This window comes from Gorilla gorilla, chromosome 19, assembly GCF_029281585.2.
Source record: "Gorilla gorilla gorilla isolate KB3781 chromosome 19, NHGRI_mGorGor1-v2.1_pri, whole genome shotgun sequence".
Lineage (NCBI taxonomy): Eukaryota > Metazoa > Chordata > Mammalia > Primates > Hominidae > Gorilla > Gorilla gorilla.
In genome coordinates this window covers 45,475,171-45,497,333 of record NC_073243.2, presented here as the reverse complement: position 1 = coordinate 45,497,333, position 22,163 = coordinate 45,475,171, and the positions used below count along the sequence as shown (strand labels likewise).

At 35.5% G+C, this 22,163-nt stretch overlaps 1 protein-coding gene across 5 annotated transcripts in view; it reads right to left on the bottom strand.

Annotated features, from left to right (window-relative positions):
- Positions 1–22,163, bottom strand: part of SREK1IP1 (SREK1 interacting protein 1) — a 50,594-nt gene that overhangs the window by 9,084 nt on the left and 19,347 nt on the right. For all 5 annotated transcript variants that reach the window (XM_004058788.5, XM_063700730.1, XM_063700729.1 and 2 more), the window contains 2 exons: positions 13,849–13,992; positions 885–957 (listed from right to left, as the gene is read on the bottom strand). In XM_004058788.5, coding sequence (XP_004058836.1) covers positions 885–957; positions 13,849–13,992 — 217 coding nt within the window. The remainder of the gene's footprint in view (positions 1–884; positions 958–13,848; positions 13,993–22,163) is intronic.

The window sequence follows — 22,163 nt, the reverse complement described above, 5'->3', positions numbered from 1 at the left end:
TAAACTAGAAATAATTATGGTTAAGTGCTTTTAAAAAATGCCTGTATGTGCAAATTTATGCTAGTACGAATGAAACTGCACGCATTAACAAGAGAAGTGGCCACTTACTACTTTCAATAACTTCTTTAACCAGTTAGTTTTTAAAAGCGTTAATAGTAAAAATGCACAGGTGGCCGAAGACTGGAAGGAAGTTGTGATGCTAAAAATTCCTTCAGGTCTTTCACAACCCTCATCAGCCACCATATATATATATATATGAAACTGTCATGCTAAATACATATAAATACAAAGGTGTGTGTATGTGCATATAATTACATATATATATATATATTTTTTTTTTTTTTGGTGGGCGGGGGGCAGATAGGGTCTTGCTGTGTTGCCCAGGCTGGAGTACAGTGGTGTGATCATGTCTCCTGGGCTCAAGCAATCCTCTCACCTCAGCCTTCCACGTAGCTGGGAACACAGGTACATGCCACCACACTTGGATAATTTTTCTTTTACTTTTTGCAGAGATGAGGTCTCCCTATGTTGCCCAAGCCTGTCTCAAACTTCTGGGCTCAAGCCATTCTCCTGCCTTGACCTCTCAAAGTGCTGGGATTATAGGCATGAGCCATCGCACCTGGACAGCATGACAAGTTCTATTAAATTCTATTAATAAGTTAATTTATTAGCCATGGTAATATTACAAGAATACAAATATTTTAGTCAATTTCATGTATATGAAGACAAAATATATATTAAGAGTTTAAACTTAAGCTCAGTGAAAAGCTTATTTGTTGAAGAAAAAATATTAAATTAACTATTATACACAAAAAATAAAATTTTATAATCCATCCTAAACTCATAGGCCTGCTTTGTTTTTTAAAATGCTGTTAAAAAAATACCTTTTCCTTTTTTTTTTCAATTTGATTTTTTCTTTGCTTTTTTCTTTTTTCTTTTCCTCTTCTTCATTTATTCCTGTGGGGGAGAGGTGAGAAGAAAAAAATCTGGTTAATATATGATTCTATATATTAATATGGCATGTATATATGTTAAAATTTTAGCTGTTGGTGAATTTCACTGGTTAGGATAATTTTTGTAATAATTTTCCCCTTTCTTAATTATCTTTATCCATTAAAAAACTCATATAAGTATTAAATGTTTTTTATAAACATTTCAAATACTAAGTCCATCAAGTAAAAAATGCAAGTACCCCACCTCTAATTCCCATAGGAAATCAAGGCCAGTGGTTTGATGGGTATTGTTTGGCCCTTAAAAAGCAGAACACTACAACAGTGCACAGTTTTAAAATTTTCTTTTGCAACAAAATTAGGATCATGCAATACGTATTATTCTCTAACTTGTTTTTTAAATACACTATTTGGTGTGTATTCTTGTAGGCATTCTTTATATAAAACCAAATACACACACATTTACTCATACACACATAGTTGCATGTAAGTTCCAAGTATTTTTTGCCTTTGAAAAATGTACTGTCACATATATTTTGCAGCTTTTTTTTTTCACTTAACATAGCAGATATTTACCTTTGTCATTAAATATATATCATTATTAAACATAGAAGTGTTCCCATTAACCATATTTTATCAATTTCTACTTTCATTGTTAGAAACAATAAGCAATGGAAATCTTTGTACATATAAGAAGTATTTCTGGGTGACAGAACTTGTTTATGTATATTTAAAGAAAAAGCAGGCTGGGCGCGGTGGCTCATGCCTGTAATCCCAGCACTTTGGGAGGCGAGGTGGGTGGATCATGAGGTCAGAAGTTCGAGACTAGGCTGGACAACATGGTGAAACCCCATTTCTACTAAAAATACAAAAAATTAGCCAGGCGTGGCGGCAGGAGCCTGTAATCCCAGCTACTCGGGAGGAAGCCTTGGGGTTATTTGGCAAGGTAAAGAATACACATCAGTCTGTCTCATAAAATCCTAGGAGATTTTTATTGACCACACTTTCATTTATTCAACAAATATTTACTAAATGCTTATGTGTCAAGTACTGTGCTATGTACTGGGTCTTTGCTGTGCATGATCCTTGCCCACAGGGAACTTATAGTTAAGTGGTGAGAAAGAAAATTAACAGGCAAAGATAGCATTCTAAGTGAACAGCAAGGGTAGTGCATGTCAGGAAGAGGAAATTGGTGCCAAAGCTCCAAGGCAAAAAGAGTTTGGTGCGTTCTAGAAACTAAGAAGAGGTTGTTGCGGATAGAAGGGGAGGGGCAACTATGAATAGAATGAACATGAATGAGAACAGATGAACAATATCATAAATACATGTAGAATACCTTGAAATGAGAGGCCAGAGAGGTAAGCAGGAACTTGCTTATTCAAGACCATGAAGGCAGCAGTAAGGATTTTACATTCTAAGTGAGACGGACTGTGTGATTGGCAGACTTACAAGGTAAATGAATTGGAAAGGGCTAAGGGGAAAAGGCAGGGGAATAATAAAGTAACTGGAGTAGTGCAGGCCAGAGATAGTGGTGTCCTGAGGTGATATGTGTGTGGAAAGGATGATGGAACGAAAGGAATCAAGGATGACCACCAGGTTTTTAGCAGTGCCACTGATTAAAATGTGGATTGGTGGGAAGTGGGTAGGAGCCTGAAGGACAATTGTGGGTGGGAAGTAAAGATTTCAATTTTAGACATTTGAGATCTAAAAGACCTGTTTGACATCCAAGTAGGTAACTGAAGTAGGTAGTTTGGTATGTGATTCTGAAGTTTAGAGATTAGTCTGGACACACACACTGATCAGCTTATAGATAGTATTTAAAACTACGGGGAATAAATAAAATCATTTAGTAAGAGAATGATGAGAGAAAAATACAGGGAGTAAAGCCCAGGAAGATCATCTGCATCTTGAGGAACTCCAACATTTACGGGCTGAGAAGAGCAAGAAGAAGAGCTGTCAAAAAGACTGACAAAGAAGGGCCACGGGGTTGGAAGAATACCAGAACCAAGAAGTAGGAATGTTGAAGAGAGGGGCTACCTATCAAATAGTACCTAAAGGCCAAGTAGAATGTGGATATAAAAACTTCAAATAAATTTGGCAAAAAGTATTTAAAGACCTTGACAAGTGGACTGAAAAACAAATGGAAATAAAAAGGTAGAGAAAGTAAGAATAAATAACTTTGATGAGAAGTTTAGCTAGAAAGCAGCAGAGAAATGGAATGTTAGCTGCAGGGATGCAAAGGATCTAGGGAAGAACGATGGGAAAAACGAAAAAAAATTGATGCTGATTGAAATGATGATGCAGAGAGGGGATAACTGAAGGAATAAAATTCTTGAAGAAAAGAATTCATAGCAATTATGGTAGGACATGCCTTTGAAAGGAAGGACAGTCCTTCCATTTTAACTGAAGGAAAGAAAAGAAAGATGGATATATATATATGCAAATTTGTGGATTCAGTAATTGGAAGCTAAGATGCTCTCATTTGGTGTCTTCTATTTTGTCAATGAAAGAGGGAGTCATTAGCCGAAGGAGGAAGGGAGAAGTGGGAAAGGTATAAAATAAGTATGTGGAGTGAACTTGCAAAAATAAATGCAAGCTGAGATTAGGGATCATGAATTTATAGAAACACCAATCTGCCTCTTCACCTTTCCACTGCTGTAAGGGGATCAGCATGGAGAAGGCAAAGAGAGGTTCATCCATATTTGGGGTTTTGCTAGATAAGGGTAAAAGATAAAGAAAGGAGTAAGGCAGTTACAGATATTTGCAAAAGAATAATTATGATAACGTATGATGGAATCTAAGCTAGATAAGGGGAAGACTAACTGAATGAAAGTGGTGGGTCAATAGCCTGAGGGTCTTTACATTAAATAAACTGGAAAGATAAGAACTTGGAGTAAAAAGCGTACAGTGTATGCCATTAATTTTGGAGGCTGAGAACAAGGTCCAGGGTGCAATCATGGAAATGTGTGGCTAAGGTGAAGAGACAGAAAAGATCATTTTCAATGATAAGGTGGAGAAGATGAGTTAGGGTGTTGTCAGGTCACTCACAGGTCATCTAAGAAAGTCTCTAAGAACAATGAGAGGACTTGAGATGAAAAATAAGACAATTGAGAGTTTGAGGCTGGAGGATCGCATGAGACTCAGAGTTCGAAACCAGCCTGGTCAACATAGTGACATCATGTCTTTATAAAAGAAAAAAAAAATTAGCCAGGCATGGTGGCACATGCCTGTAGTCTCAGCTACACTGGAGGCTGAGGCGGAGGACTGCTTGGGCCCAGGAGTTTGAGGCTGCAGTGATTCCAGAAGCCATGATTGCATTACTGAACTCCAGCCTAGACAACAGAGTGGGCCCTTGTCTCAAAAAAAAAAAAAAAAAAAAGAGGACAGGAGTCTTAAAATAATTGTGAGGAATGGCCTGAACTAGATATAGGACGACAATAAAAATGGGAAGAAGCAGGAAAGCCAAATGACAGGAGCCTCAAAAGGTCATTTTGCTAAGATAATATGTTGATGATGTCTTGAACATATAAAAAATGTGAGTTATTAAAGACAATCAGTGAGAAGTATGTAGTTTAGAGAACTAAAAATGTAATTAAGGGGAAAAAAATGGCCAGAACAAAGATAAAATGTATTAAGAAGGAAAGCAGTCTTGAAATTCCAAGAACTATTTTTAATGCCTTCCAGCTCTCAGTTCTCTCTCTTCCTTTCTGGTTGTGGCGCTGGCCACCTCTTTCTTGCATGCTATCAGCTAAGGTGTCAATGGCTGGCATACTAAGTTGGAAAAAATGATTAAAGGCAAAGTGAAGAAAACAGGATGGGGGAAATAAGGCATTTTTTAAAAAGTCACATCCAATGACAATGTACATCTGGAGACTCAGAAATTGTACAAATCAGTGCTATAGGCTACTTATCTCTATTTCTAGTATCCACGATTTTGTCAGTTATGCCAATAGCTTTTTAGAAAACTGGTCAATGCCATTTGTCCTGAAAAACTTCTCTCCATTATGAGAGAAGTACTAAAACAATGCAAGTGATGAAATGCTGGGAGAGATTCTATACCATTCAAGCAGAATGAATAAATGATTTTTGAAGCTCACCTATTTCAATTACATGAAATACTTGGAAATAACAAAACACTCTATCAGCTCAGGTTCGTATTTGCAAATGACATGACAATTTACACAGATATTCCCAAGGAGTCTACAAAAATCCAGAATTAGCTCAGCAAGAAGAAAAAATAAACATACAAAAATCAATTTATTTTTATTAGCAACGAACATGCAGAGAACAAAATTAAAGATACAGTATCATTTATAATTTTCCAAAAAAGTATATAAAACATGTATAGGACTTATATGCTGAAAACTACACAGTGCTGATGAAAGAAATCCAAGAAGTTCTAAATAAAGAGACATATCATGTTAATGGATCAGAAGACTCAACAAAGTAATGACGTCCATTCTCCCCAAACTGATATACACATTTAATGCAATTCCTATTCAAAATCCTAGCAAAGCTTTCTGTAAATATAGTCATAAGTTTAAAATTTTTATGGAAATGAAAAGGAACTAAAATAGCTTGAACAATTTTGATGAAGAATAAAGTGGGAAGAATTAGTATCCCCATTCAAGACTTATTTAATAGCTATATGAATAAAGACTATGTGGTATTAGTGGAGGCAAAGACACATTAATCAATGAAACAGCACAGAGAATCCAGCAACAAGCACACACAAATAGAACCAACTGATTTTTTGGGGGGGGGAAAAAAAGCAAAGGAATTTAATGCAGGAAAGACACTTTTTAAGAAATGGTGTTGGAACAACTGAACACCCATAGGCAAAATAGATCAAGCCTCACTGCTTACATAAAAATCAACTCAAAATTTATCATGGACTTAAATGTAAAATTAAAACCACAAAATTTTTAGAAAAAAAAAAAGAGCATTTTTCAGATCTATGCATAGGCAAAGGTTCTTATATTTGACACCAAAAGCACAGTCTATAAAAGGAAAACTGATAAATTGGACTTCATCAAAATTAAAAACTACTGCTTTGTGAAAGACCTGGTAAGAGGATAAAAAAGACAAATGCCATACTGGGAGTAACTATTTTCAAAACAGGTATCTGACAAAGGACTAGTGTCTAGAATGGTATAAAGAATATCAACATGTATAAAGAACATACAAAATATACACATGTACCCACATATATATACACACACACATATATGTATGTTCAGAACTCAACATTCAACAGTAATGAAAAGATGTAAAACAATTTAGCCATTAGGAAAATGTAAATAAAACAACAATGGGCTATAACTACACATGTGTTAGAATGCTAAGCACAAAAATGTTGGTGACAACACCAAATGCTGGTCACTCATACACTTCTCGTAGGGACATAAAATGGTACAGCCACTGTAGAGTTTGACAGTTTATTAGGAAACAAAATATACAACTACCATAACAACCCAGCAATTTTACTGTGGGGCATATGTCTCATAGAAATAAAGACTTACGTTCACCCAAATCCTGTTTATAGCAGTTTTATTAATAATAACCCCAAACTGACAATCCAGTGGATAAATACTTAATACTTAAACAAACAGTAGTATATCCATAACATACACTACTATTCAGAAATAAAAAATAACGAATTAGTCAGTCTGTAGAGAATTATAATTAGTGAAAAAAGCTCATCAGAAGGGTTACATACTGTAAGATTCTATTTACAAAACATTATTGAAATGACAATATTATAAAAATAGAGAGCAAAGTTTTGGTTTATAGGGCTTAGGAACGTGGTGAGGGCAAGAGAAAAGTGGATGTAGGTATCAAAAGACAGTATGAATGGTCATTGTGGTGATGGAAATGTTTTGTGTAGACTGTATCAAAGACATTATCCTGCTTTGAAACTGTAGTTTTCGAAGATGTTACCATTGAGGGAAACTAGGTAAGGGACAAAAGGGGTCGCTATGTGATTTCTTACAGCTACATGTTAATCTACAATATTCTCAAAATAAAAATTTCGATTAAAAAATCAATTATCACATATGTATGGGTCTATTCTGTTCCATTGATCTATCTTTACATCGATACTACACTTTCATGATTACCTGTGGCTTTACAATAAATCTTGAAATGAGGTTGTGTTAGTTTTTCAATTTTACTAATCCTTTTGAAAGTGTTTTGGCTTTTCTAGGTTCTTTACATTTCCACAAGTACTTTAGAATTGGCTTGTCAATTTTTTTTTATTTTTATTTTTAGAGATAAGGTCTTGCTTGGCTTGTCGGTTTCTCAAATGGCCTGCTGGAATTTTGATTGTGATTCCTTTTTTTTTAATAGATCTGCTTGGGGAGAAGTGACATTTCTTTTAAAATTGAAACTTCCATTCAATGAATATAGCATATCTTTATTTCTTTCTTTAATGTCCCTCAACAATATTTTGTAAAATATGTTTCAGTCTTGCATACCCTTTCAGATTTATATTCTTAGTATTTCATTTTTTATGCTACCATAAAAGATATCTGTAAAATTTTAACTTCTGATTGTTCATTGCCAGTGTACAGAAATACAATTGATTTCTGCTAACTGATCTTGTAGACTCTTGCAACTTTGCTAAACTCAGTTATTAGTTCTAGAAGCTTTTTTGAAAGATTCTGTAGATACTTCTACATAGATGATCATTTCATCTGCAAAAAAAGACAGTTTTAAACTCTTTCCTGAAATCTGGATGCCTTTATTTTTCATACCTTATTGCACTGGCTAGAATCTCCAGCAGAATGTTGAGTAGAAGTGGTATGAGTGGACATATTTGCCTTGTTTCTTATGTTATGGAAGGCCTTCAGTCTTTTATCATTAAGTATGATGTAACATTTTGGTTTTTTATAGATTTTGTATGAAGTTAATGAAGTTCTCTTCTATTTCTAATTGGCTCAGAATTTTTTATCAGAAGTATATGATGGACTTGCTGAATAATTTTTCTTAAAATATTGTGACAATAATATGTTTTTTTTTAGTCTCTTAAATATCATGAATTACACTGGCTTCTGAATATAAAACAAATGTATTCCTGAAATAAAACCAACTTAGTCATATTATACTTTTTATATACTGCTGGATTCAATTTGCTAAAATTCTCTTAAGAATTTTTGCATCTGTATTAATAAGTCTCTTTCTTTTCTTGTAATATCTTAATCTGGTTTTGTTATAAGGGTAATGCTGGTCTTATAAATTGAGTTGAGAAATACTCTCCTCCCTTCAATTTTTAAAAAGATTTTACATACAAATTGTATTATTTCTCCTTTAAATGTTTTCTCATAAGAGAAGCCATTGGGCATGAAGTTTGCTGAAAGTTTTTAAACTAAACATTTAACTTAAGAGATGCGGGGGTACTCTTCCTATTTTAGATTTCTTCTTCAAACTTCTGCTGGTTTGTATCTTTCAAGTAATTTGTCCATTTTATCTAAGTTATCCAATTTATTGGCATAAAGTTCTTTAAAACTTTATCTTTTCCCTTTTATATCCACATGATCTGTAGTGTTATCAATTCTCTCATTTCTGATATCAGTAATATATGCTTTTTCTCTCTCTTTTTAAAATCTCATTAGTTTGGATAGTGATTTTTCAGTTTATGGACCTTCTCAAATAACCAGTTTTTGGTTTTATTGATTTTCTGTAGTTTTGTTTTCCATTTCATTGATTCACCTCTGATCTTTATTATTCCCTTTCTTCTGCTTACTGTGGGTTTAATTTGTTCTTTCTTCTAGTTTGTTACGGTGGAAGTTGAAGTCATAGATTTGAGACATTTCTTCTTTTTTTCTAATACAGGTAATTAGTACTATAAGTTTGTCTCTAAGTACTTCTTTGGAGGCATACCACAAATGTGTTTTTATTTTCATTCAGTTAAAATTACCTTCTAATTTTCTTTTGCTCTTCTTTTGTTGACCCAATAGATTATTTACAATTACGTTAAATTATAAACATTTGGGCATTTTCTAAGTAGCTTTCTGCTATGGCCCAGAATCAGGTCTATCTTGATAGGTACACTTAAAAAAAAAATGTGTATTTTGCTGTTGTTGGGTGAGGTGTTACATAAAGGTTAAATAGGTCAAGTTGGTTGATAGTGTTACTCAAGTCTTCCATGTCCTCACAGATTTACTGTCTACTTGTGCCATTAGTTAATGAGAAAGGTGTTGAGATCGCTGGCTATAATTGCAAATTTGTCTATCCATAAGAATTTTTATTTATGGTTATACCAGGATTTGTTTCAGATATTTGTTAGTAGGTGCATAAACACTTAGAATTTTTTTTTTTTTTTTTGAGATGGAGTTTCACTCTGTTGCTCAGGCTGGAATGCAGTGGCATGATCTCGGCTCACTGCAACCTCTGCCTCCCGGGTTCAAGTGATTCTCCTGCCTGAGCCTCCCGAGTAGCTGATATTACAGGCACGCACCACCATGCCCAGCTACTTTTTTGTATTTTTAGTAGAGATTGGGTTTTGCCATGTTGACCAGGCTGGTCTTGAACTCCTGACCTTAGGTGATCCGCCTACCTCGGCCTCCCAAAATGCTGGGATTATAGGTGTGAGCCATCATGCCAGGCCAACACTTAGAATTTTTATATTCTCTTGACCAAATGACGCTTTTATCATTAGGAAAAAAAACCTCTTCATTCCTGGTATTCTTTGCTTTGAAATCTACTTGGTCTGACATTAAAATTGTCACTTTAGCTTTCCTTTTAGTAGTTGTCTCTCTTCTTTTTTTTTTTTTGGAGTTATAGTAATTTCAGACTAACTACTGCAAACATGCCCCCAAAAAGTTATGAGGAACTAAGGAAATAAAACAGTAGCTATGGGAATAATTTCCTCTTCTACTTAGCAATGATGGATTAGGAGTTTACTTACTAGGTTTTATAGAGAAATTGGTTCTAATAAAAACAAAATATACAGAATATGCTGTCCAACACCAGCAGAATACATTCTTCTCAAGCACACAGAACATTCTCCAGAACAGAGCATGTTAGGTGACAAAATAAGTCTTCACAAATTTAAGAAGATTGGAATCATGTTGAGTATCTTTTCTGACCACAATGGTATGAAAATGTAAATCAGTAATGAAAGAAAAACTGGAAAATTCACATATATGTAGAAATTAAACCACACACACCTGACCAACCATTGGGTCAAAGAAGAAATCAAAAGAGAAATTAAAAAAAACTTGAGATAAATGAAATTACAACACACCACAATTTATGGGATTCTGCAAAAGCAGTACTAAAAGGGAAATTTATATGATAAATGATTTTATTAAGAAAGAAGAGGGCCAAGTGAGGTGGTTCATACTGTCAAAAAAAAAAAAAAAAGAAAAGAAGGATCTCAAAAAAACACAACCAAACATTATACCTTTAAGAAACTAGAAAAAAAAAACCACAATAAATGAAATAGAGACTAGAAAAACAACAGAAAAGCCCAAAGAAACTAAGAGTTTTTTAATAAAAAGATAAAACTGACATATCTTTAATTAGACTAACTCAGAAAAAAGACAGGGCCAAAATTAGAACTGAAAAAAGAGAGTATAAGTGATGTCACAGAAATATAAAGGGGTGTTATATAAATATATAACTATATAAGAGAATACAAGGAACATTTATATGTCAACAAATTGGATAACTTACAAGAATACATTCCTTGAAACATAAAATGTATCAGGAGTGAATCATGAAGAAATCGAAAATAGGAACAGACCAGTAACAAGTAAAGACACTGGGTCGGTAATCCTCCCAACAGAGAAAAGCCCAGGACTAGATGGCTTTGCTGGTGAAGTCAACCAAACATTTAAAGAGCAATTAAGCCAATTCTTCCAAAGCACTTCTAAAGAACTGGAGAGAAGAGATCACTTCCAAACTTATTTTACAAGGCTGGTATCACACTGATACCAAAGCCAGACAAAGGTACCTTAAGAAAATAAAATTACAGACCAATACACCTGATGAACATATATGCAACAATCTTCAGCAAAATTCTAGCAAACCAAACTTAGCAGCACATTAAAAGGATCATACACTATGATCAAGTGGGATTCATCCATGGGACACAAGGATGGCTCACTATATGCAAATCAATAAATGTGAAACACCACATTAAGAAAGGAAGGCTAAAAATCAAATGAATATTTCAATAGATGCAGAAAGAGCATTTGACAATACATGTGCTCATGGATTGAAAGAATATTGTTAAAATGCCTACATTATCTAAAGCAATCTATGAATTCAATGGAATCCCTACCAAAATCCCAATGGCTCTTTTGACAGATATATAAAACACAATCCAAAAATGTATACGGAACCACAAAAGACCCCATATAGCCAAAGCAATCTTAAGAAGAACAAAGCTGTAGGCATCACATTCCTTGATTTCAAAATATATTACACAGCTATAGTAATTAAAATAGTATTGTACTGACATAAAGACAGACACATAGACCAATGGAACAGAATAGGAAGTCCAGGAATAAACCCATGCATATATGATGAACTGACCAAGAGGGGTGTTATGAACACACAATGGGAAAAGGATGTCTTCAGCAAATGGTCTTGGGTCAAGTGTATATCCACATACAAAAGAATAAAACTGTACCCTCACCTCATGCCATATATAAAAATCAACCTAAAATGAAGATATCTGAAAACAACTTTATTCTGTTTTCACGCTTGGCTAATAATTTGGTTGAGAATATTATTCTGACTTGGATATAATTTCCCTTCCAAAATGTGAAGGCATTCCCCACATCTATTAGCTTTCAGGACTGCTTTAGAGAAGTGGAAAGCTATTCTGACTCCTGATCTTTGACTGATGACCTGTTTAATCCCTGATCCTGGAAGCCTGGATTATATTTTCCTTGTTCCCTGTGATATGAAGTTTTATAATGGTGTGCCTTTGTGTGGGTCTATTTTTAGCTCTGTGTTTGGTACTTGTGACACCTTTTCAACTGTAAAACTAATGTCCTTCAGTTCTTGGAAATTTTCTTTCTGGGACTCATTTGAGTGAAGTATTTCCTAGACTAATTGTGATATATGTCTGGGAACCAAATAGGTGAAGAAAGTTCTCAGCCTTTAACTTCCTCCCTGCTTTCAGCTATGGTTAGTGTGTCCCAGTCTAAAGAACCTATGTTTTACCCTGTCTAGAAAATAAACCTCCAGTAGTCTGCTGGGGTAATGAAGGGAAGTCATCTGACTTCATAGGGGAAGGGAACTGAGGATCTAACTCGTGGAGACTTCAAACCAATCCTCTTGTTTTTAGCCTTATATTCAGCCAGAGGTACCCAAGGATACTAATTATCATGTCTTTAGGGGATTCTAGAATATATGTCGGGTTACTTCACAGCTTTCCACACTGCTAAAGAATTTAGCTTTTTCAAGAGTGTAATCAGTTATCATTCTTCTGCTTTTCAGTTTCCAAAATTTTACTGCTATTCCCTCCTAACTCATTTTCTTTGCCCTTGTGAGTTTATGTCTTTAAATTTTTTTCTACTTCTGTCATTTTAGTGGTATTTCAGTAGAGAACAAAAGTGTGTGTATTCAATCAACTGTCTTTACCCTGAAGCTGTATATACTCATATATGATATGACTCTTGTTTGCCCTCTTTGGGATTCTCTCCCTCTTTTTCCTTTTCAGCTTGTTCTAGCACCTTACATTTGACTTCTTCACTTACCTTAACTGGACATAATATGGAAAGCTTGATATTGAAAACAAAGTTTATTGTTTAATGTTCATCGACAATCTAAACTAAAATGAATTTAAAATTTGTAACTCTCTCATTCCTTGTCTAAGATTATATTCAAATAAGTTATATTTTATTTCAGAGTGATATTTACCATATTGCATTTTGTAGTTTACAAAGTAGTTTAATTTATGGCATCACGTTTAATCCCTAAAAACCCCACTGCAAGGATGAGCTACTTTATACACAATGTGGGAAAGAAAGGGTTAAATAACAGGTCTGCTATCCACTCTCTCTCTAGGGAGAGAGGAGGATGTGTCCAGGAAAGACAGAGAGTGACCTGGAGAAATCTCTCTGAAACACACTAACAATAGATCTCCTGGAAAAAAAATAAATGATATCTGTTAGCCATAGAACCCCTATTTATATAATTATCATTTACATCCTTTTAGTAGGATGTAACTGAGATTGCTTATGGTAAACAAACCTGGAATCTATAGATTTATGGGGCATAGCTCCCTGGAAAATGTAACTATCCAAGCATAAAATGAGTATGTTTCATGACCAAATCAACTTTCTTTGGTATAAGTAATAAAGAAACTTCTTATGTTAATATTGATCAGAGTGGGTTATGAAGTAGAAAGGAAATACCTGGGGAGCTGTATTGGCATGCTCAGAACTCTCTGCTTTGCCTACGCCTCACGATCACTTGTATACTTGAAATTATTAGTGAAGCTTGATACTGGCTAAGATCACTGATCTGCATGAGCATCATTTGACAATCCAACATTTTGTGTTATCCCACAAGGCAGCTGAGCCTTAGGATGGTTAAGTGACTTGGTGAAAGTCACGTGCTAAAACAAATTGCCAAATAGGACTAGAAACCAAATCTTAAATCACACTTTTTCAGCCATTTGACACATATCCTAATGTGATGGGGAAAAACAACAACAAAAAACATAAGCTATGTGTCAGAAATAGACTTGCCTCCTGGATCTGTAATTGCTTAGCTGTTCAATCTTAGGCAAATAACTTACAATATTTAAAACCTATTTCCTATGCAGTAGCTCTTACATAAACTATAAAAGAGACCTTAGTAAGTATAATGGAAAGCATGATATAACATGACAGACATTTACAAACATTTCTAAAGAATGTAAAAAAATATTGCTTACTTTTTTCCTGTAATGCCTGCAATTTATTCAGTTCTTCATTCTCTTCATCGCTATCTTCACTACTTGTACTGCTGACATCCAAAACTATGTCCCTTTTAGGGTCTACTCGGAGAAAATTGCGGCATTCAAAAGTCAGGTGACCAGCTAAGTGAAACAAACAAAAAAAATGTGAGTGATAAAACTATAGATACATTATGTATTTTTGTATGTTTTGCTGCCTCACGGTAACCAGTAAGTTACAATTTCAATAATATAATGTAGAAAGCTTTAACTTTTATTCAGTTGGTAGTAGTTTGGTTATTTTCCCTATACTTTTCCATGAATGCAATACTCAGAAAGAACTTTTTCCTTTCTTCCTCAGAACTCCTTATTCAATAAGCATTTTTGGGGGCCACTTCTTATGGATTTCAAAGTATTGAGTTATTCTGTTTCCCTTTCTAAAAATACAGTAATATCTTTAATTAAACTAAGTAAATAAAAAATACCATCATATTTGGGATTGTATATTATATTCCTTTCCCATACCTTTTCTTCCCCGGTTTGACAAATGTACTCATGCAATTATATACCTTTCATCTAATTAAAGTTGGCATAATAATATACAAGCATTAATATAACTGAATGTGCTTTACTAAAGAATACCTAAACATTTAATTCTTGCATCATTTCCCTAAAGACTCTACCCTATAAGAAAACTACAACAGTTATCTACTTATATGTTTTAGAAAGTCAAATATTACAAACACTATAAAAGCACAGAAAATAATATAACCAATACCTAAATACCTATCATCCAAATGTTAACATTTTGTCATGCTCACTTTCAATTCATTTAAGGAAAAAGCTCACTCGCATGCCTGTGCGCACACACACACACAGCTGGAGAGCTTGTATCAACTTTTGGAACACTTTCTCAATCTCATTCCATTTTTTTTTTTTTTTTGTTCTCTGAAGCAACTGCACTGAAGTTGGTCTCTATCATTCCCAAACAACATATTGTGATATGTATTCTTAAAAAAATAAACTCAATTATACCTATACCTGCAATTTTTTCCTGCCACCCAATATTTTGTGATTTATCTATGTTAACATAACAGGTGTAATTTGCTCATTTTATCTAATCGATAATGTTCTACTGTATGAAAATTATATTTATTTGCTGTACTATTGATAGAAACGTAGGTTGCTTCCAGTAGTTTGCTATTACAAAAAGTGTTTAAATGGGCAGTTGTACATGTCTCTTTGTGCACATGTACTAGGTTTTCTTTAGGGTAGCAGCTTTCAAGTTTTCTTAACAACTGAGAACAGTAAAAAATAATGCAAACAAGTGCACTCATACACACATTCATGGATAAATACACCCTAACACACAAAAACTGAAACAAAAGTTAATCGAAAGGTTTCTATATTCAGTGTTCAAAACAACCAAGGCTAATGGTGGCCAAATCATTTCACGATCCACTAATGATTCACTACAAATCTATGCTAGGGATTGTTTCTAGTTGTCTCTTATTTTGTGGGTGAAGTCCTTTGGGAGTCCTTTGAGAATCTCCTACCAGAGACTCTCTAAATAGAGTTCCAATTTGGCTTGGGCAGGGCCCTGGGCCTTATTTTTATCCCCCGCACCCTGCCGGCCCATGAAAAATAGAAGTTCAAGAGCCTCGGGTTCATCAAATATCCTCAAGGCTTAATTCCTGGAACTTCTCCTTTCCTTTGGTTGTTGGCCTTTGAATATTCTTAGTTCTTTATTTTTTTCTAGTATATTAATGTATCTAAAATATGTATTGCACATTTTATACAAGTTTCTTAGTTGTTTCTTAGTCTAGTCTGCCATATTATTGGAACAAGTTTTCCTCACTGTGATTTCCTAACAAATGAATCATTCAGAAGCACTCTTTTTAGCTTCCAAACATATGGAGTTTTCAGGCTTTGTGTTTATTGTCAATCTCTAAATTTACTACACTGTTATCAGAGAATGGGATCTGTATGATATTAGTTCTTTGGTATTTGATGAGACTTCTTTTGTGGCCTAGGATGTAGTAAATTTAGGAAAGATTTGTTATGTATTTTGAAAACACAGTCACATACTGCAAAATGGTGTTTAGGTCAATGATGGACCACATAGACAACACAGGTCCCAAAAGATAATAATACTGTTCCTTGTCAATGTTTAGATATGTTTAGACACACAAATACTTACTACTGTGTTACAACTGCCTACACTATTCAGTACAGTAACATGCTATACAGGTTCATAGCCTAGCAACAATAGGCTATACCATGTAGCCTAGGTGTGTAGTAGACTATACATCCAAGTTTGTGAAAGTAAACTCTATAATTTCCAAACAAAGATGAAATTGCCTAATGACACACTTCTCAGAATGTATCCCTGTTGTTAAACAACACAACCATATATTGTTATTTGTTGAAAAGGGTTCTATATCTGTTTGCTTGTTCAACTCTTCTCCATCTTAATTTTTTTTGTCTAATAACTTCTGATAGAAGTACTTAAAATTATACAAGTATTGATTTGTCAATAATTGCTATTATAAATAATGTTGAAATGAGCAGCTGTAGATGTCTCTGTGGGCATGCACCAGGTTTTCTCTAGGGTAGATTTGTCAATTTCTCCTTGTAACACAGATTTTGCTATATATTTTGAGACATTAGTAAATGCTTTGAAGATCTTTACTTTATCCTTTTAGTTTATTGTTCTTGAGTTTCCACTTATCACCAGTAGTGCTTTTGCCTCAAAAGTCTGAAATTATAATGGTTCTGTTATAGTAGGTAGCTAGTCAGGCATGAGTGGAGCAGGAGAGGGCTCCCCCACTCACAAAGGAACATCAGGCAACCATCAAGTGATGGTCCAGCAGCTGTCACACTGTCTCTCTAAAATGATAATTGGTCACAGCCAGTGCCAGGGAGAAGCAGTTTCTGAACAGATAAAAATACCTGAAATTGATAATCAGCAGCTTCCAATAAGATCTCAGGAACTGGGCAAGTGGACACAAGCATGTGCATTAAGAGGCAAAAATGAAGGAGTATGACCTTCTGGGGGCATTCCACCAGAAAAGGGAAGAAAAAGCCTCAGGTGAACATGTGTACAACTCCAGTAAACACGCTGTGCATGCTCACCTCCCAAGCGCAGGTAGGGCACCATGCATAAGAGAACAATGAAGGGAAAGGGGTGCAAGACGCTGGAAGTAAGCCAGCATGTAAAATGCTAGGTTCAATGTTAATTGGGGCACTTAACCTCAAGGTGCCTGTCTGGGCCTCTTCCAAGTATATTTTCCTTTTTTTCGTTCCCGCTTTAAAGCTTTTTAATAAATGTCTACTCCTGCTCTGAAACTTGCCTCAGTCTCTTCTTCTGTCTCATGACCCTCAGTAGAATTATTTCTTCTGAGGTGGCAAGAATAGAGGTTGCTGCAGACCTGGACGGATTCGCCACCGGTAACTAGGATACCTACCACTGCTAACAGTTCCACTAGTGCTCTTTTGTTTATTATTCGTTGGGTAATATGAAATTACCACTTTTGTAGGTAAAATAGTGGAATATCGCAATGTTCAATCAAATACGTGTTTTTTCCTTGTCCCTTTATTTTGAAAATTTCTGTGTAGTTTTTAGTTTTATGTGTAGTTTTATTAATCACAACACGTAGTTGGACTTAATTTTTTAAATTTGATTTGATATCAGCACAATTTTTAACATTAATTTCTTAGCATGGGAAAAATAGTTCCTGCTTCACTGGAAGCCGTGTAAATTCACTCCTCATACTTACACATACTTACAAGGTATAGGCTGAGGTTGCCAATTCTTATTTGTTTTCTTCTAATTATCTTATGGGAACTCAAACACACTATACGCATTCTTGCTTCCTTCAGTGAGTGAAATTTTTTCTAATCCCTGCTTCACAGCCTTTTTAAGGAGTCTGACTTTATGTGAGGGGCTCCACCCTTGCCATACTGCCATCCCCAGGGCTTGAAAGTGTCACTCTACAGCTCTTAAACACCTACCCAGTAGGCCTGTGGATCCACTGTTTTCAGCTAAGATTCCCTGCTCTGACTTTGAGCTCATTTGCTTGTCTAGCACCTGGGGATTTCCCTTTCATTCTTTTGAGCTGGGTTTTTTTGTTGTTGTTGTGGTTGCTGTTGACATAACCCTTTTTTCCTCCTGCATTGTTACATGTTTGGAGCAGAATGGAAGGCTTTCTAGGTTGGTTTGGCTTGCCTCTTTGATCAGAACTCCTGATGATACAGGCTGGGCATGGTGGCTCACGCCTGTAATACCAGCACTTAGGGAGGCTGAGGCAGGTGGATCACTTGAGTCCAAGAGTTCAAGACCAGCTTGGCCAACATGGCGAAATCCTGTCTCTACTAAAAATACAAAAATTAACGGCATGGTGGTGCATGCCTGTAATTCCAGCTACTCAGGAGGCTAAGGCACAAGAATTGCTTGAACCTGGGAGGTGGAGGTTGCAGTGAGCTGAGATTTTGCCACTGCACTCCAGCCTGGGCAGCAGAGTAAAACTCCCTCAAAAAAAAAAAAAAAAAAAAAAACAACTCCTGATGCTCAATCTTTACAGTACTTAAGCTAGCTTTGTACCCAAATACCTCTCATCCTCTCATTGAAATGAATATTAAAAATAAATAAAATGCTTAAATAATGATCATACTGGTAGCAGTCTCTGCCCCACATCCATTTTAGCTTTGCTTCAAGCAAAGCGACCCTAAGGTGATAAGACAAATTAATTGCAAAACTACAAATAAAGTTTCTTACTGATCTTTTTTTTCTATTGGGGAATAAGTTAGTGAAGCCTAGGTAATAACTGTGTTGCAAATTACAGTTCTTATGGCTAGCAATCTAAATGTTCTTATAGCAAACAATGTAGAACAAAAAAAAAAGGTGGAGGACTCACCCTTCTGGATTTTAAAATTTATTATAAATCTATAGCAATCAAAGCAGTTGGTACTGGCATAAGAACAGACACACAGACCAATGGAATAGAATTGAAAGTCCAGAAATAAACCCACATATACATAGCGAACTGAGTTTTAGCAAGAGTGAAAGTCCATCCAGTGTGGAAAGAATTGTCTTTTCAACAGATGGTACAGAGACAACTTTTCCACATGGGAAAGAATGTAGTTGGACCCCTCACCTCAGACCATATGTAAAAATTAACTAAAAATGGGTCAAATAAAATAAAATATAAAACCATAAAGCTCTTAGAAGAAAGCATAGGAGTAAATGTTCATTACCTTGGATTTGGCAATGGATTCTTAGATCTAACACCAAAAGCACAAGTAACAAAAGAAAAAAATTGATAAAATGGTCATCAGAATTAAAAACTTTTGTGCAAAATTATCAGGAAAGTGAAAAGGGAGAATATATTTGCAAATCATCTATCTGGTAGAGCTTAATATCCAGAATACATAAAGAACAACTATAACTCAACAAAAACACAACCTAGTTAAAAAATGAGCAAAGGGCTTGAATAGACATTTGTCTACAGAAGAAATACAAATGGTGAATAAGCACGTGAAAAGATACTTAACATCATTAGTCATTAAAGAAATGCAAATCAAAACCACAATGAGGTACCACTTCACACCTATGAGGATGATCTGAATTGTTTCTACTCACAACGCTTCTGACATCAAATGTGTGGGTTTTTTCCACACCAACAGCCAGTTCTCCAACTTTCTGGACACTAATTGGGTGTTCAACAACAATTCAATTCAATTCTGTTACTACCCAGGGTTAGCACAAGTTAAGGGCTCAGACCCACAAGACTATTCCCATTTCTGATGCCTATAGCGAGTCTAGGCCACCCATACTTCTGACCAGCCAGCTTTATAAGGTCAGGGAGTTCCCACAACCCCATTCTCAAATTCGAAAATTTGCTAGAAAGGCTCACAGAACTCAGCAAAACAGTTTACTTACTATTACCTGTTTATTATATAGCACGGAACTCAGAACAGCCAAATGGAGGAGATGCATAGGGCAAAGAAGGGGCATAGGGCAAAGAAGGGGCATAGAGCTTCCATGTGCTCTCTGTGTGCCACAATTGTGGCACTTCTGTGTGTTCACAAACCCAGCAGCTCTCTGTACCCTGTAGTTGGAGGGGTTTTTATGAAGGCCCCATTAGATAGGCATGATTGATTCAATCACTGACCACTGGTGATTAAATTCAATCTCTAGCTCCTCATCCTTCTCCCCTTTCTAGAGGTCTGGAAGTGGGGCTGAAAGCTCCAACTTTCTAATCACATGGATTGTTCCTCTGGCAACTGGCCTCCATCCTGAAATTATCTAGGAGCCTCCCAAGAATCGCCTTATTAGTATAAACTCAGGCATGGTTGAAAGGGGCATGCTATGAATAATAAAAGATGCTCCTATCACCCGTATCACTCAGGAAATTCCAAGAGTTTTAGAAGCTCTGTGTCAAGAACCAGGGACAATGACCAAATATACATTTCTTATGATCATAAATGGCTATTTTTTGAAAGGGAAAATACGAGTGTTGGCAAAAAGGTAGAGAAATTAGAGCCCTTGTACATTTCTAGTGGGAATGTAAAATGGTATAGCTGTTACGAAAACCAGTTTGGCAGTTTTTCGGCCAGGTGCGGTGGCTCACGCCTGTAATCCCAGCACTTTGGGATCACGAGGTCAGGAGATTGAGACCATCCTGGCTAGCACGGTGAAACCCCGTCTCTACTAAAAATATAAAAAAGTAGCTGGGCATGGTGGCACACGCCTGTAGTCCCAGCTACTTGGGAGGCTGAGGCAAGAGAATTGCTTGAATCCGGGAGGCAGAGGTTAGGTTGCAGTGAGCCGAGATGGCGCCACTGCACTCCAGCCTGGGTGACAGAGCGAGACTCCACCTCAAAAAAAAAGAAACCCAGTTTGGCAGTTTTTCAAAAAAATCAACATAGTAATTCTGCTCCTATGTACATACCCCAAAGAATTGAAAACAGGGACTCAAACAGATACTCGTACATCAACATTCATTGCAGCACTTGTCATGATAGCTAAAATGTGGAAACAACCAAGTGTCTATCCACAGTGGAATGGATAAACAAAATGTGGTATATACATATACAGAAATAATCCAGCTATTAAAAGGAATGATGTTATAATACATGCTACAACATGGATGAACTATGAAAACATTATGCTAAGGGAAATAAGTCAGACACAAAAGGACAAATATGTATGATTCTACTTATATGAAATATCTAGAATAGGCAAATTCACAGAGATAGGTTAATAAGGGCTGGGGAAAGGAGGGAGTGGAGAGTTACTGGTTAAGGGTTACAGCTTTGGGGCAATGAAAAAGTTTTGCAATAAATAGTAACGATGGCGTTACAACATTGTGAATGTATTTACTGCCACTGAATTGTATATTTAAAAAATGGTTATAATGGCAAATTTTGTGTTATATATATTTTAACACAATTTTTAAAAAAAGCAAATGAAAAGGAGCATGGCATAGTATTAAATCTTACAGATAACCAGAGTTCATATCTCAATTTTCCCACTGACTAACACAGTAACCCTGGGCCTCAGTTTTCTGATTTGGAACAATAACAAAAATAACAAGTATTGAGGATTTACTGAAGCCAGTCATTGATCCAAACACTTGCATGAATTCATTTAATCTACACAACTCTATGGGATTAGGTACTATAATGATCTCACTTTACAGACAGGAAACTGAAACACAGTGATCAAGCAATTTGCCTAATGTCACATAGCTAGTAAGTGCCAGCAGAGGTTTGTACCTAAGTAATCGGGTGCCAGAACCACTTGTCTTGAATGTTCATAAAACTGGAGATCATGAAACCTATTTCAGAGAGTTATTTTAAGAATAAAATAATATCTTTCATGCAGTTAGTACAGAGACTAGCACTAAATAGGTATTTAATACACGGTACCAGGTTATGACCATTTATTTTACTAATACAAGGACAAGTATATTCTCCCCTTTCCTCCTTCCAGGAGTAGCTATGCCACATAATAATAATAATAATAAAAACCCTCCAGTTTCATGTTTCATTTTGACTGTACAGATAAAAATCTGTCAATGTATACACACACACAAAAACCCTCTTGTTTTATAAATAGGGTACCCAAATGTCTACTTCTGGGCTTACAGAATATATAGACTATGCTAACAGCTACTAATTTAACCAGGCTTTAGCTCTACCTAAAATCCTCAGATTTGAGAACACACAAGCTATTTTATAAGCTTTTAAATTCCTAAACCCAGTTCATTCCACCAAGCTTCCACATCCCTAACATTTTGGTTCCACCCCTA